The 16,185-nt window shown below is 38.0% G+C and overlaps 1 protein-coding gene across 1 annotated transcript; it reads left to right on the forward strand.

The window, feature by feature from the left end:
- The first annotated feature begins 1,287 nt into the window (after positions 1–1,287).
- Positions 1,288–15,190, forward strand: LOC146464171 (uncharacterized). Its single transcript, XM_085130110.1, has 12 exons — positions 1,288–1,462; positions 4,882–5,066; positions 5,517–5,577; positions 6,503–6,646; positions 7,946–8,020; positions 8,548–8,670; positions 10,089–10,220; positions 11,001–11,093; positions 11,666–11,703; positions 13,358–13,418; positions 13,969–14,185; positions 14,702–15,190. The coding sequence occupies exons 1-11, from the start codon at positions 1,354–1,356 to the stop codon at positions 14,169–14,171; spliced, it is 1,224 nt and encodes a 407-aa protein (XP_084986236.1). The 5' UTR covers positions 1,288–1,353; the 3' UTR covers positions 14,172–14,185; positions 14,702–15,190.
- Positions 15,191–16,185: the final 995 nt, after the last annotated feature.

Raw genomic sequence — 16,185 nt, forward strand, 5'->3', positions numbered from 1 at the left:
AAGTTTTAAAAGCTTCAAACCTAACATTTGAACCATCATGCACAATGTTGTTATTACAGGGACGAATTTCGCCAGAGCTGATTATGGCTATCTGTGTGAATATTGGCTGTGGTAGGTTCGCAAGGTATTGTGACAAAATATACAGTCGCCATTCATCTTTTAGTCTGAAATGTCAGCCGTCTCTAGACGGCTGACATTTCAGACTATTCATCTTTTTTCCTACGGTAGATTGCCCAGTAACTTTAGCCGGAATTACGCACGCTGTGACTCCTGGGTTCCCTGTGGTTTGTGCACAATCCCCGGCCCGAATGAGCAGTTATCAACATAGTACATAAGCACACACAAAAATATTCAGAATATTTTGAATTTTCCCCAGACTTTAATACAGGCACTGGGTAATCTCTAAATTAAGAGAACCCGGATTACCGAGGTTGAAATTTTAAAAGAACTTTTGGTGGGTGACAAATCGCATATACAGCATATCATTTTTCTTTTCAATCAAGAAATGTTTCCAAGGCATCTTTAGAGAAAAAAATTTGTCAAGGAAATTATATTGAACAAGTTACTGCATAATGCTCAAGGGCTCACTAAGTACAGGTATTAAATACATGACAGAAAATGATTTGTTATGACCGCGTGGTCCTTTTAAACGCTCCGTGAAAACCACAATTTTCCGTTTTGAAGGGGAATTTGCATTTAGCGTTAAGACCTCCCAGACTGTAGGAACAATGCGTCTTGAAGCCGGGGTCACTAGCCTCTGATAAAATGGAAAACGCTGTTCAAATTGAACTGATTTAGTATTTTGTAATTTTGAAGACAAATTTCAATGGTATAAGCACTGGGGTTTTTACGTCTTAAAAGATGTCGAAGTAAAGGAATCTGTTTCAGCATCTCGAGTCGAGTTGCATTGTTTTAAACCATCAGCTGCCATTGTTTGTGCATATAATGCATCGCTTTTCAACAAAGACCGATTTTTTCCGCATTGCAATACATTGTACTTAAATAAAACCAAGGGATGCTTAAAACATTAATGTCAAGGGTCACTAGTACTATGCATGATGACAAAAAAGTTTGAAATAGCAATTCTCGTTACAACTTTTTGTTCAATGCGAGCAACGGCTTTTGAGAATTGAAAAGTAATCAGCACAATCTACTGAGCTACTCTCATCACTTGTGTGTACTTGGCATTGTGTGGATTTGTAATGAGAAACTAGTTGTATATCATTCTTGGAATAAATCGAATTAAATTCAATTAGACTGCTTTAACTAGTATATTTTGAGTTTCCAAATTCTCAGTCGCACCCACCTGCTAGACAAATCAACAGCTCTTTCCAGCGTTGGAACGCATCAACCATGAAGGCATTCTTTGCAGTTCTACTTGTCATCTGCGCTGCAGGCGCTACTCGTAACTGGGTCGGTGTACCAGAGAAACACCTTAAAAAGCTGGACAACCTTCTCAAAGGTATATTTCTTTGTGTATACTCTTAATAATTCATTTTTGATAAAGGTGACATTGGTGCTTTGATATTATGTAAGTTTCGTCGCTAGTCGCTGGCGCCCTAACTTGGCTGCATTCAGGCACAAGGGGAGTAAATTTGTTAAGTTTGCAAGTCTAAGCTGGGTATTTCAAAAGTTTTTACTTGTTGTTAAAAATCTATGAATTTTTAAAATTTCTTTAACATGGAAAAGCTAAATTTTTTTGAACTGCAAGGTATAACGACTGCTAGTTGCATCCTCAGTTTTTCTGTAGCAGTGTAAGTTCGGCGTTCAAGTTATTTCTGCGAGAGAATTGCAAAATTCTATATTTGAAACGAAAGACTAGACGACTGTGTGCTTTTTTCAAGCCCAACAAACCGAATTCAATGTTATTTAATTGGCGAGCAATTTTTGAACAGAAGTGTTTATCTCTGCACAAATGGACACAACGGAGTCTTGCATTTGCACATACACCTTTTAGAAACAAAAAAAATCGAACATTGTTTCGGTATTCTCAAACTAACAAAAAGTAGACAGCAACGCTTTGAATTTAATCACAACACCTTGATTAAGAGCAGAATAATTAACACTTTTTCCGGTTTCTCGGAGTAAATTTATTCTAAGCAATAGACGGTTTTCTATTTTTATGGTTGCCCATTATATAACACCGACAAAACAACTCGACGTAATAGCATTTGCATTTTTCCGCATACTACCATTCATTGGATATTATCTATCACACGATATCAGAGAAAATAATCCGTCTCACTGTATCATCTAGATTTGTGTCAATCTTCACTGAATGAAATTTTTTACATAAAATAATGACTTTATTAATATATGTGTTAGTCATTTTGTAGCTTGCTGCAATACCGCAGTTTGCTAATTGGGGGACACTTATCTAACCTATTAGTATGGAGATATAAATCCTAAAATCATATTAAAATAGTATAAAATACTATACTAATCATATCATTTAGAGCCAGAAATCCTAATCATTGATCCTAATCCTAAATCCAAGTGAATGAAAAGCTTTACTTCATTTCTTAGTCATTTCCAACGTTACAAGTGGCGGGCGGAGATCGAGACCTACAACCCAATCAAATTAAGCCATTTGGGAAATCCAGTAGAAATATACAATCATGAAAACGTCCTTCGTCATAGCTCATTCAGATTTCATCTTGTTCAGTATATATCTTGTGCAGTTGACCGACCTTGTTTGCCGTTTACAAGTGCTATATTTTTCCGCTTGTTATGCATGACCTCATATACCAGAATAGTGTCACGGACGCACAATTGGCGCAGCGGATTTTGGGAATTAGCTATGCCGTGACAGTGGCTTGGGGTAAGGGTATGTTTGAGTTGTGTTGCTAGGCAGCCAGGACACTGACATCGCACAGCGTGACAGCAATAAACAAAAACCAAAAAAAAAAAAAAGTACACCCGCGCGTGGGAAATGTTCGGTTTTCATTGATTTCAGAGTTTGTGTACAAATGTCATGGACTATGCCTGTACTATTGGACAACCCATGTGATGTATATAATCGCGTAGAAAATCGCACATAATTTCAAGAAGTATTGTTTCTTTTGTATTACTATTTTGGCAAATTTCTCAAATTCATAATCACAGTCAGCCAATGCATTGGCGTGCTTTCTCATGCATATTGGACGTAGAGGTAATGCTTTGCCTTCTCCCATCAGACCCTAACATTTTCCCAAGATCCCGAACAAAATATCACGCAACTGCTCCTTGAATATAGGAAGCACCTTCCCAAGCATAGGACGGAGTGTCTCATCCACGCCCTCGTTTTCAGTAGTATCGACTATTGCAACAGTCTCTTGTATGGCCTCCCAGATTGTTTGATAAACAAACTTCAAAGGGAGAGCTATCGTTGCTAGACTTCTTTGTGGCGAGAGCCGTTTTGTCATAAACACCTCTTTTGATTAGTTTACATTTGTTACCTGTTAGACGTAGAATCCAGTTCAAGATTCAAAGGCTGTCACTGATAAGTTAGCTCCTTAAGTTCTTTAATTTCACTCAGATTAATTAATTTATTAATTAAATTAAATTTAATTCCCGCTCGCGTTATAATCTCAGGATTTGTGACAGTAATCTGTTGTTTAGCTATCCTAAATTGAACTCTATGCACACCCCTGGGTGATCGTTCTTTTACGTCTTTTACGTACGCAGCGCCTAAGCTGTGTATGCGTTGCCGTTATCAATTAGACGTGTCAGTCAACTTGCTTAAAGTTAAGCTGAAGCCACATCTTTTAAGGAAGGCCTTTTTTTAATTTTATTATCATGTTATCGAACATCTTGGTTCTTGCTTAAAAAAATTAATGTGCACGACACGAAGCTCAATTACCACTTTATTACACCCATTTTGAAATCACACAGTTTTTTATTGATATCAACATTTTATTTTAAATTTACCATTTCATTTTCATTTTGATGGGCTAAAAAAAATTGTTTTTTTAAAAAAACAAATATATTTCAGTTATTCTAGCTTTTGTTGTTTGTTCTATCAAGCTCGTCACCTCCGCCGTTGGGATCAGTCTGCCGTTAATAATTTGTATTAAAAAAAGGACGCGATTAAGAGCAAAAATAGTGCGATTTATGAATAAATCGCACTGATGACAGCCAATCAGATTGCAAGAACTACCAGTGATTTCAAAATGGGTATAATGAATAAATAATCAATTAGTTAACCTAGCTGATAGAGTTGTAATTAGTTGGTTGATTATTAAGTTTCATTTTGCTGATTAGTTTGTTAGTTAGAAATTATAAGTTTCTATTTAGTTTTGAAATTTGCATCATGATGTGCAATAGACCCTTCTCCAAAATGGCGGCAACAGATTTGAATGAGTTAAAACTGAACTAAATGAAAAACCGATACCAGCACTGGAAAGAGCACCTTTACTTTATTAACCTTACAAAGTTTGTATGACTGGGGGTATACGTCATAACCCCAGTCATACAAACGTCTGTAGCTATTCAGTAACAACAACAACAACTTACAACAACAACAACAACAAGCTTTATTTGCATGACTATAGCAAATACAGTATTGCAAAAGCCATTCATAGCTAAGTATTGATTCGTTAACTAATTCTTAAGATAACTTAAAATAAAATAAAATAAAGTAACTGAAGTCTTTGCTTATTTTAAACTTTTCATACAGTAGAAGTAATCATTCCGGAGAGAAGTTTATCTCTCAATTCGAAGCACGAGGAAACAAATGAAATTAATTGAGTGTTTATAAAATAGTCTGTTTTTAAAAGCTTTTCACTGAGAAGCCGCTCAGGATCCAAGAGAAAAAGTGACCAGTCATGTTTGCTTTGGTACCCTTTGTTTGCAAAGGCTTATCGGTATAACAATTTCTACCTCACTATTCTGTATTTCCAGACACAAAGGATATCACCAGCGGAATCAGGTTTGGATCTAAAGTCGCATTTGGCAATCTTTTGAAAGGAGCCGCAAAGTACAGTGCGAAGCAAAATGACCATCACGAGGAAGACGGGTCAGGAGAGGGATCAGGAGTGTCTCCAACTGAGGAGCCCGAGAGTGCCATCTCTAATTTGGTCGACGTGGTGAGTGCCTCAGCTTCGTTTGATATTAAATGTCAAGGAAATTCGCCAGCCGTGATTGGTCAAATTGCGTTTGCTAGGTTTATGCACACCTTAGGTGCGATGGAAGCCAGTTTCTAGTGTATTCTCTCAAGAATAGCAAACCAAGGCGATTTTGCCATGAGACAACGACATATCCGAGAGTTGTACTTGATTGTATATCGATTCAAATGTTGTTGTTAGCCTACAGGACATGCACAGCGCACAAGTCTTTATCAGTACGTTTGTTTTGTTAACTTAAGGCCAAAGTGTTTTACGTATTGAACATCCCGGATAAAGATATTAAGGCAACATTTATCAGGAAAAAAGATAGGCGACGTTCTTTATTCTATCCCACGCAGGGCATGCGCACCTCACTCGTGGTTTACCCTAATTTTGACAAATCTGTCTCTTTTTGTTTGACTTTTATTGTAGATTCCTAAGATTTTACCCGACTTGGACGAACTGAGAGAGGAAAGTGAAAAGCAAGCCAGCGGTAAGAGAATGAAACTTTAACAATTGTTATGCTTTTTCAATCTATCGCAGCATTTTCGGCTGGCCTTTGGAGCTCAAATCGTAGAACATGAACCAGACGTTGCAAATCTTTTAGAAATAATTACTCAAAATCTGATCATTCATAAAATATGTCAATTTTTCGAGAACATCAGTAATCAGCATAATAAACCTCCCTGACTATTTCTACCAACTGACTTGCTTAATAGGTCTGGTTGTATATCTTACTATTCAACGGCCTGCAATCGTTGTAATGACACAACGCTTTTTGTTTATCGGAAAAGTCATATTGCTGATTACAATCATTGCAGCGCTAAAACTGACTCTCCTAAGAGAGGAACAGTGACATATGCCCTCAATATGAAATGGCATTATTATGCTGAAGGTGAGAGTCTAAACAAAACAAAATACTGGACCTTTAACTCCCTGAGTTAAACGTCGAAAATAGTTGGTCATCAAAACAGTCCTCTTCCAACTCGAAGTGTTCTCGCATGTTGACTTACTGTCTGTGAGTGTGTACAAAATTATTACCCTTCTTCCATTTCCTCTAAATCACACCCCGTTTGATAAAAATCAAACTAGCATCGCTTCCTCTTCAAGAAATAAATAATCTCAGAGGGGCGCTGATGTGCCAGTTTCATAAGCGGTTGGAGACGAGGCATCACAGAACTTCATCTGATACGCCTAGTCGGCCTACATTAGCAACTGCTATCTGTGACGTAGTCTATTGCAACTAGCAATTTTCTACGATAAAGAAAGTTGAGGTTTACGTGAAAGGGTGATGTATGCTGCCTCTGGGTTGGTGTTCTTTTTAAGCGGAGGAGATATCTCCACCTAAATAATGTAATGACTAGAAGATATACACTGAACACCATAACATGCTGTCCATATATTTTGGTATCTTGCAGCTTATGCAAAAGAATTCGTAAGGGCCTTGAAAAACGAAAAGGATGACAACAAAGTTAAGGCACTGTTTGGGAAACACACAAGACTGCTGTTCACGAGTTGCAATGCCAAATTGGTTGAATTCGCCAAAAAGGCTCACGAATCTGGTAAACATATAACTATATCCTCTTTCTTCCTTTTGTTTGGTCAATCAATCATCATAATCATCATCATCAATCATCATCATCATCAATCATCATCATCATCATCATCATCATCATCATCATCATCATCATCATCATCAATCATCATCATCATCATTATCATCATCAATCAACTTCATCATTATCATCATCATCATCATCAATCATCATCATCATCATCATCATCAATCATCATCATCATTATCATCATCAATCATCATCATCATCATCATCATCAATCATCATCATCATCATCATCAATCATCATCATCAATCATCATCAATCAACTTGATCATTATCATCATCAATCATCATCATCAATCATCATCATCATCATCATCATCATCATTATCATCATCATCATCATCATCATCAATCTTCAATCATCCTCATCATCATCATCATCATCATCATCATCACGTAAATTATCATCCCTCTCCAAACAGGAGTATCAGGCCACCAGTTCAGTTCAAGGGTAATTAGTTAACAACTTAACAACTAAACTTTGATGGAAATTAATAGTTACACAAATTAAGAACGGTACCTACTCTGATAAGGAAGTATTTTTGCGTAGTTTATGACTATGCGAGAAAAGCAATTCTTATCAAGGGCTATTGGAATCCAGAAAGAATATTGGGGGTAACCACGCAATTTTTAGAGATAATGCAGCAACAATATACTCTAAAAGACAGCAAAATACAAAGCAATGTTGATTTTTTTTTCAAATGGAAACTTTATTATATATGAAAAATGCACAGTTACCCCAAATTTTCTATTTGGATACCAAGAGCACTTGCTAAGTTCTGCTTTCTCCGCATAGTTTTAAACTGCGCCAAAATATTCCTGTATTAGCAGGCACCACCCATAGGAAACCCGAGTATCTTGAGATGCGAAAAAGGTATGCGCAGTAACAAAAGTAGGCACCGTCCCTAATGAATAGGAAAATACTGCTTACCGTTGGTTTTCTTCTATTACAATACGTCATGTTATCGACATAACTTAACATGGTTTTGCTAGGGACGAAAGTTTAACCTTTTATTTTTGCTGTGCAAGTTAATTCTAAGTAGTATTGCAAGTACTTGTTATAAACTGGCAAAACCATGCATTATATTGCCCTTGAAAACAGCGGGAATTCGCAAAGTAATGAGAGTGCTTTTTACAGTTTCTCGAGTGCTCTTTTTGTGTCTTGTTTTGGGTAAAGCATATAGATTTCTGGCCAGTAGCTATAATTATCCTTGACATGATTTGTGTCCTCTTTCCAGGTTTGTTTAAGCAAATTCGACATGACTTTGGAAGTATCATGGGAGAGGTTGTCGCCAAGGCAGAAGGAGGAGCTAGTATGTACCTCAACGTTCTTACATCTTTCTCTTGATTATGTTAACGCGTAGAGAGCTGAAAGAGTGGGGTTAAAATAGAGAATAAAACCTAGTAAAAGATTCCCAGCGTTTAATGCAAGCAATCACGAAACGTAAAACAATTAGGAGTACGAGTGGTTTTACCCTAACCACTCCTCCAATTCCAATGCTTGCTGTATGGATTGAATGTGAACGCAACGAGTTTTCCAGGTTTCTCTGGCCAGATGCTCATCCAGATCTCACCTGCGTGTATCAAGAGTGGCAATGTTAAAAGAAGTTTCTTAAGAACCTTGTAAATATAATTTTTCAGGCTTTGACTGTCCACTCATTTTAGGTTTTGAAAACATAGCCATCTTGTCCTGTGGTCAGAGAAAAACCTGATGGAGATTAAGATTCGAACAACCGACAATCATTTGAACTGAAAACGGAAATTTCAAACAGTAAACCACGTACCCGCAGAATGGTTTTTACAATGGTTTCACTATATTTTATTTGTGTTTTGTTGTTAGGCTTTGTCGAAGAATTTTTTAAGGCAGTTGGCAAGCACAACCTTGGGGGCCATCCTGTCATGAAGCTTCTCGTGAAGTTTGGAGAACTGATTGGTGATGCCGCTTGTGATTTTAATCTGGATGGTACGTGAATGCAAATACTGTTGATAACAATTATCATCGTCGTCGTCATTATGATAATAGGGAGCTTGAGTAACGACGACGGCGACTACAACGACAACGCCACAAGACAATAGGTTTAACGAACAAAAACAATAGCTCCGCACGTGCGTTTACATTTTGGGACATTTCTTTGCTGTCCTCTGCAAAAAAACTACGTGAAGTAACCAAATTCTAGGTTTATTGGAGAACTTGAACACACGACGGTGAATTTTTCATTTTCTTTCTTAACTTGAACGCCACTCCTATCAATTTGGTTCCTGGATAGCTCGCCGTTTCTGTAGAAGTTGAGCGTGTTGAAGGAATCGCGAAATAGCAGAAATGAAATAAAGTTGTATTTTCAGGTGACGTTTTCGTCGCTTTTACAGTCTTCGCTGCTGAAGCTCCCTATCAATAGTCATCGGGCATCATCATCATCATCATCATCATCATCATTATCATCGCAATCATTACCATCTGTCCGGAAACCGCGCCCGTTTCTTTACTTTTCAGTTCCCTTCTTGTGTTATCCTTTTCAAGCTATTGTGACGCTTTGCGTCAATTTTGTTTCATTTAGAGACATGAAGGCCATCGCAGTTTCGTCTCAAAAGGCACAGAAACTGAGTGTCTTGTATATTCACTTTAACTTCAGTTTCTTTTGTAAAATAACCTCATTTATCGCGGGCGTCTAACGGGTTATCTCGGTGGATATCTCTTTGAAAGGCCTTAATTGCCTCAGAAATTTGGATTTAGTCTTAGGAAAATCTGAAATTTTTTTTCCCAAAATTTCTTAACAGTACTTGAAAATAATTCCTAAAGCCGTGACCTTTCTCGTACTGCCAGATGCTTTAACTTAACTGGGCTACAGTAACCCTTGAGGAGATTCCAGTCGTATAATCTACGTCAATGGAAGAAGAACCAGCTATTTTCGAGTTCCTTGTAGCAGCAAGGTCATTTATATGTAGTGCATTTGTTTGTTCGTTTAGTTAACACGTCACGTCCGTAGTACACGTCACAACGGACAAAACTGAGACCCTCAGATTCCGGATCGAATTGAAATTGAGAAATGAGAAATTGGAGAGAGGGGAAATCAGGAGTATCCGAAGTAAGGACGAGAACCAATAACAACCACGACCCGCATATGACGCTGGGTTTAGGAATCAGACCTGGGCCACGTTGGTGGGAGGGGAATGCTCTCACCATCCCTGCTCCCATACTAGTGTATTCCCACTACATTCTAGTAGTGCATTCCGGCGCAGGCTACCCATACCGAATATTGTACTTTGTACAGCGGCAACCATAGTCAATGAGAACAATTTTTAAACCTAACCGAACTCCAGCTATTAACGAGAGAAGGGTATAGGGCATCCATGTCGCTCATCAAATCTCAATATTTTTTTCAGGTTTCATGAAAGCAATTGGAAGTGAGATGAAAGAACATGAACGAGAAAATGTTGAAGAGGATGAAGGCAGTGGCAAGGATTTGCGATGTCGCAAAGCGAAGATGGTATTGCATGTGATCAAGACCTGTTCAGGTAATACCAATATGTTCCTACAATGTTCACAGTCTCTTACTTTTCCGTGCGATTGTCGACATCATGCTTCGACTCTTGCATACGATCTCGACAATCACAGGGATTGGGGTTTAATACGTTCCTATGGTATCACTAAAATTTTGACGGAACGGAAAAAAAGCAGAGTCCCTCCTTGCAAATTTCTGTCCCTTAAAATTTCTACAGAGGACATAAGAGTTGGCCTTGCCGCCGGCATGCATATGAAGGAGGCTTTCCTCAGCGGATGGCACGAAATGTACCCTACGCATCCGTCAATCCCACGCAACTTTTTACTAAACAGTCCAAAAATATAAACACTAGACACCGAAAGTACGAGTATAACAGGCTTAAAATAAAACAAATAATAAGCTCCCCGACGGAAAAAGCCGTTTCAAAAATAAATCTCCCCAAAATTCTTTTGAATATAGATACACCACAGGGTCGATTATTTTTCTGAGTGTTACTGTTACGTTCATTATCAAACTAAGTAACTAGTTTCTACTTATTATAAATAAAGTGTTCCGCTGGTCAGAAGTTAATACGGATGACTACAAGAATGGAAAGGCGCTTCGAAAAGCAATGTTTCAATTTATTCGTTTTTCGCTTATCTTTTGCGAACGTAACAGAGAAAGGGTTAAAAAAGGATGTAGAATTAAAGTTACATTTTCTTGTAATTCAGATATTCAGAGATACGAAGTTAATGCAGCCATGGTTGCAGCTTATGCTTGTTTAGTTTACTTTGGTCATTGTTTGGTGTTCTAGCTGTAAAAAGAAAACTAAATGAATCGCCAGGCAAGGGCCTTATGGATAGAGCAAAACGTCTCTTGTTTCAAGGAGGATGCTCATTTCAGGAAGGTAATGATTATTGATATCATTATAATTATTGTCATCATTAGTAAGTCAGTTGTAAACTATGACTTCACACGTATTTTTGCGGTTTGAAACGGTGTCTCTCGCATTAACCGAACACTGTCGTGTATCAACCGAAGATTTCCAAAGAACTTCCGAGTAATTCCAATCTCTTTCGAGACTTTACTAAGACCGCCTATCATTTACTGACGAGTTCACGACTTCTAGAAAACAACTTGTGAGCCAAGCTCCGAGCCAACTTCGTTAGCCACGTATTCTCCAGGCGTTAACTACACAGTTATTGGCAAGTTGTTTGCAAGTAAAATTCACAATTTACTCAGGCAAAGTCTAAACATCTCAGCTAACAGTCTTCGTCACGTTTCTGAGCTATCAGTTAAACTTTTGGCTAATTCTCAGCTATCAGCAACCAGATGCAGACCTTCTAAGATCATTCACCTGTCATTCTCGCCGTTTCTGTGATAACTGGGGGCGATATTAAGTGCGATTGTTGTTCGTTTTATGAGCCCAAAAGGGAAGTGATATTACAAGAGTTAACTTTTTAACTTTCTTACCACTAGGGTTGTGCGTCGCAGACACTTTGGACATAATTAAGGACGTAAGTATTACTTTGTCACAATGTGATATGGTTTTTTTGAGCTTCAAGTCCAAAACTTTTCTCTTACGTCATTTAGTTTTTCGTCTCGAAGACTTGGCAACAACGCCACCTTAAGGATACCAGTGGACAGCGTTTTTCGCGCGCTCTAAAGTAGCCACTCAGGCCCCATGCACACTAATGCGCTTCCGTTTGAAAACGTATACGTTTTGATGTGTTTTCGCCTATCATCCTAAAACGCCCGAAAACGCCGATGAAAGCGGAGACTTTCAAAAACGGTTTCAAAAGTGAAGACTTTTGCAAACGCTTCGCTTCTGGTGTGGACAGGTAAAAACGGAGACTTTTGAGACTTTTGAAGTAAAAAGAGTCACATGCCGTCGGTTCCAGTCCAAATAGGACCATCTAGTCATAAATTCACTCCTAAAATTATTTTAATCAATGACCAAACCATGGGGGGAACCTCCTTGGACAAGCCTTTGGCTTTTTGAGCTCTCCTCACTACTCACTGTTTTTTGGAACGTTCTATATTATTTATTTTATGAAACTGTTCTTGTTCAACTCACATTGTAACTACTGTAATCTTACATATGAGGTGGTGCTGCAATAAATAAATAAATAAATAAATAAATAAATAAATAAATCTATCCCAGATGGCAGATGGTCTTGTGATGTTAACACATGTGCAATCCCAGGTCCCAGTCGTTTTCATCGTTTTCAAGTGTTTTAGCGTGGATAGGTGAAAACGATAAGAAAACGGAGATGAAAACGGACACTTTTGAAAACGCATTAGTGTGGATGGGGCCAAATAATATTTACTATTCACCCCCTAGCAATGTGTTGGATCTTGTGTGCGAGTCTTTCGCCAGTTTATCAGAAAAAAGGCGATTTATTAAGGTTGACAATCCACTGGTCTGCTACAGAGGGAATGCAAGCAATCCTTAGAGTTTCAAATGACAATGTCGTGGTGGTTATGATGGCGTAGATGAAAGTGAATATATGAAAATTCATACATTGCAACTGCGGAAGAAAGAATAAATAAGTGAATGATCATAGCAGTTATATACGAAAAGAAAACCTGAAAAAAATTCAGGCCTGAACGGGATTCGAACGCATGACCTCTGCGATAGTACTGCAGTGCTCTATCAATTGAGCTATCAATAGCCAACTGGGTGCTGGTGTCTCTTAACAAAAGAAGATATCGTTGATGGTACACCAACATGGCGACGATGGCGTCACGTACATAAGTTCCATATACTGAAACAATTATTTACCGGAGTGGAGGTGGACAGTGGTGGATGTTCATCTCGTTGCGAGATATCCGCAGCAATCCACCCCTACTTAACTGAATTATTGTCAGCTATCAACCCATATCATAGAGCTAAAAAGTTATTACTGTTCATATCTCGTATCGTCGTGTTACTACGGGTAGACAATAAGACCGCGCAGACTTGGTGCACTTTTAACCCTTTTTCAAATCTGTGAACAGGCACCACCTAACCTAACCCTTTGTGATTTTATCCCTCCCGGCTGAAATTTATTCTGGGAAAAATTTGTACCAGGTTACTTTTCATGGAATTTGAAGTCACCATGGCAATCATATTTTGGCTTATTAATTGACAAATTTCCTAAATTGTATTTTCATTTCTGTTCCTTGTAGTTGATTAAGCTTCACATAAAGTTTGTTACCCTTGCATATAAAGCCAACCTACGCAAGAAGGGTATGTATGCATCGAATATACAACCAAAGTGATATGCATTTTACTTGGTACAGATGGGGTGGGGTGGGGTAGGACGGGTAGTTGCAAGCCCCTAGGGATTTTGCTGTTTCCAAAAATTATATGCTTTACGAAAAAGGTTTAATGTTTTGGCACGGCAGGAGTCTGACGTCATGTCAACTGCGGCCCAAAACAGGGAGAAAATCTATTGATTTTCAAAATTTCGCCATATATACTTTCAAGATAGGCCAAAATAATATAAAATATGAAATGCACTGGTTCTAGAAGATCACCATTGTAGAGAATTTTATTTTAGAGAACTAATACACAATAAAATAGGAGGAATTGAATCCACTTAACTTGTGAATTGTCTAAACGGCTATTATATTTCCTCTGGTTTAAAAGCAAAATCGATCTTGTATTGTTAAATCAGCCAGGGAAAGCAGTTATCAAACCAGAAACATTCAAAACTAATTATTATGACGACAAGGTCATTGAGCCACTGGAACAAGGAAGGTTGTTGATTTGGTCATACTTCTTTTTCCTCGATTAGATATGGTCGCGAAGATGGTAAGCCTTCACATAAAAGGGGAACAAGAGAAGGCCGATTTAATGCTGGCCAACTACATACTGGGAGAAATGAGGCAAGGAATGCTTGTTGGTTTCTTCCTGTTCCAGAAGCGTGAAGGTGATGAACCCAGAAAAACCATCCTGAAGGACAAAGCCGCTGATAATCACCCGCGGCTCAAAATGTGAATCGCGTTACCATGGTAAGTTTGCAGATTGGAATGACGTTATTAGGGACTTTCAGACTTGAGTACGAGTGCAAGATTAAATCCGTGTGCGACTTTCAAATTTCACACTAGTCACGTCCCCAGAACTCTCACTCCTTCCTGTCGATACCAGAGGAATAGCAGGGCGCAGAAACAAGACTGGTGCACGTGACAAATAATTATCTAAAGCATGGCAACTAGATTTGAAAAGTCGCACCTGTACTCAATCTTAGGTCCTGAAGGTCTTTATTTAGTATTTAGAGACAATTCAGTCTAATTTATTTACGAGAGAAAGGTTTGGTAAAGATAGACAAAAACAGAAGAGAAACAACGTAATATTAATTGAAAGGAAAAACAATTAATACGATCTTGTTAGTTAATTCTCAAGGCAATTATTAATTTTAATCGTCAACATTAACGGACTCAGAAAAAGACAAAACAAAAAAAAATCGTAAAATAAGAGATACAGATTAGTTTAAAAGCGTTTCCCTTCCTATTTTTTTTATCTTGCAGGCCTGGCAAGGGGATATTTACAGCCAGCATTTATCACTGACAGCTTATTACAATGATTTTTCCTTAAAGGGCACCTTTGTCTCATCACAGTAACGCAACTTAGTCTCCTTGTAAGCTTTTCTATGGATTAACGCAGAAAAGTGTACCTTATTAAACACAATATCGGGCGTTTTTAGGATAAACATTGTCCATTTTTAACAATTCGAGTCTTTTTTCAAGGAAAAAGATCACCTTCTTAATACACTTCAGCAGTTAGTCAACAGTTAGCTGATGTTCTTAGGATTCATTCATAGCGTGTTTGGTAAATTGTGGCATTTTTCAATCTGGAAGTTCCTGTAAAACAGGGTACTTAGCGAAAGCGTTGTTAAACTTCCCAATAAAAGGCTGTGAAGTTTTTCGATACTGTAATCACGTGACAGCACAAACAGGCAAGAGTAATAGCACGTTGTCTTAGTAAGATGTTGAATAATAAAAGAAAAATTAACTTAACTGCATTGTTGTCAGTCTTCTATTAAACAGCCCAGTTGTTCAAAGCCCGATCAAGCTAATCCTGGGTTAACGTGAACTTTGATTGGAGTTTATTTACTAATCAGTAAGGATTCGTCCAAAAGATTTTTGTCCCTTACTTTTGGCTTAGACTTTACTTTACCATTAGCTAAAAATGAGCCTTTAAAATCATGTTTAATGAGCGAGATGAAAACCTCGGCTAACGTTTAATCGTGGATAAGCATTAATCGGCTTTCGAATAGCCCGGCCCAGGATGCTTCCATGTTTAATACGGTCGAAACCAGGTCTTGTGTGCACGAAAGTATCCTTCTATGCTGACATGAAGTTTTGCTGCTTGTCTGAATTTGAGACCAAAAAAAAAATTCAAAACAAGTCTTCTGGTCTGAAGATACCTAAACTTGATTTTGCCATTTAGCCTGGGCCGCATGCCTTCCGGCCGCTTCTGCTCAATGTCTGAAGCACCTCCGCCCCAGATTAGGTTATCCTATCCTGGTAATTTTGCCATTGTTAAAAAACAGCTCTATTTCTAATCCCAGATTCAAGACCATTTGTCATGGAAACTTCACCAGCATTTTGGTAGTCAGTGCAGACAGTACAATAACAGTGTTTATTACACCCATTTTGAAATCATCGGAGATCCTTGCAATCTGATTGGCTCTAAACAGTGCGGTTTATTCACGAATCGCACCATGTTTTTGCTCTAATTTCTTAGCCCATCAAAATGAAAATGAAATAATAATAACCACTCAAATTTCATGGCTTATGTGCACTAGTCAATGACAAAAAACGGTGTGATTTCAAATCATGCGTATGATTTCAGACCAAATTGCACTCCACTCAGTTCAATTACCATTATAAACAAATGCCTAAACATTGGCAAACAAGTTGTGGTCTTTCGGGATTCAGAACCACCTTAAATTTTCAAAACTTTTTAGTGGCTCTGAAACCATCGCTACCATTCTTTTTAACTTTGGAAA

This window comes from Pavona decussata, unplaced genomic scaffold, assembly GCF_977016875.1.
Source record: "Pavona decussata unplaced genomic scaffold, jaPavDecu1.1 SCAFFOLD_168, whole genome shotgun sequence".
Classification (NCBI taxonomy): Eukaryota; Metazoa; Cnidaria; class Anthozoa; order Scleractinia; family Agariciidae; genus Pavona; species Pavona decussata.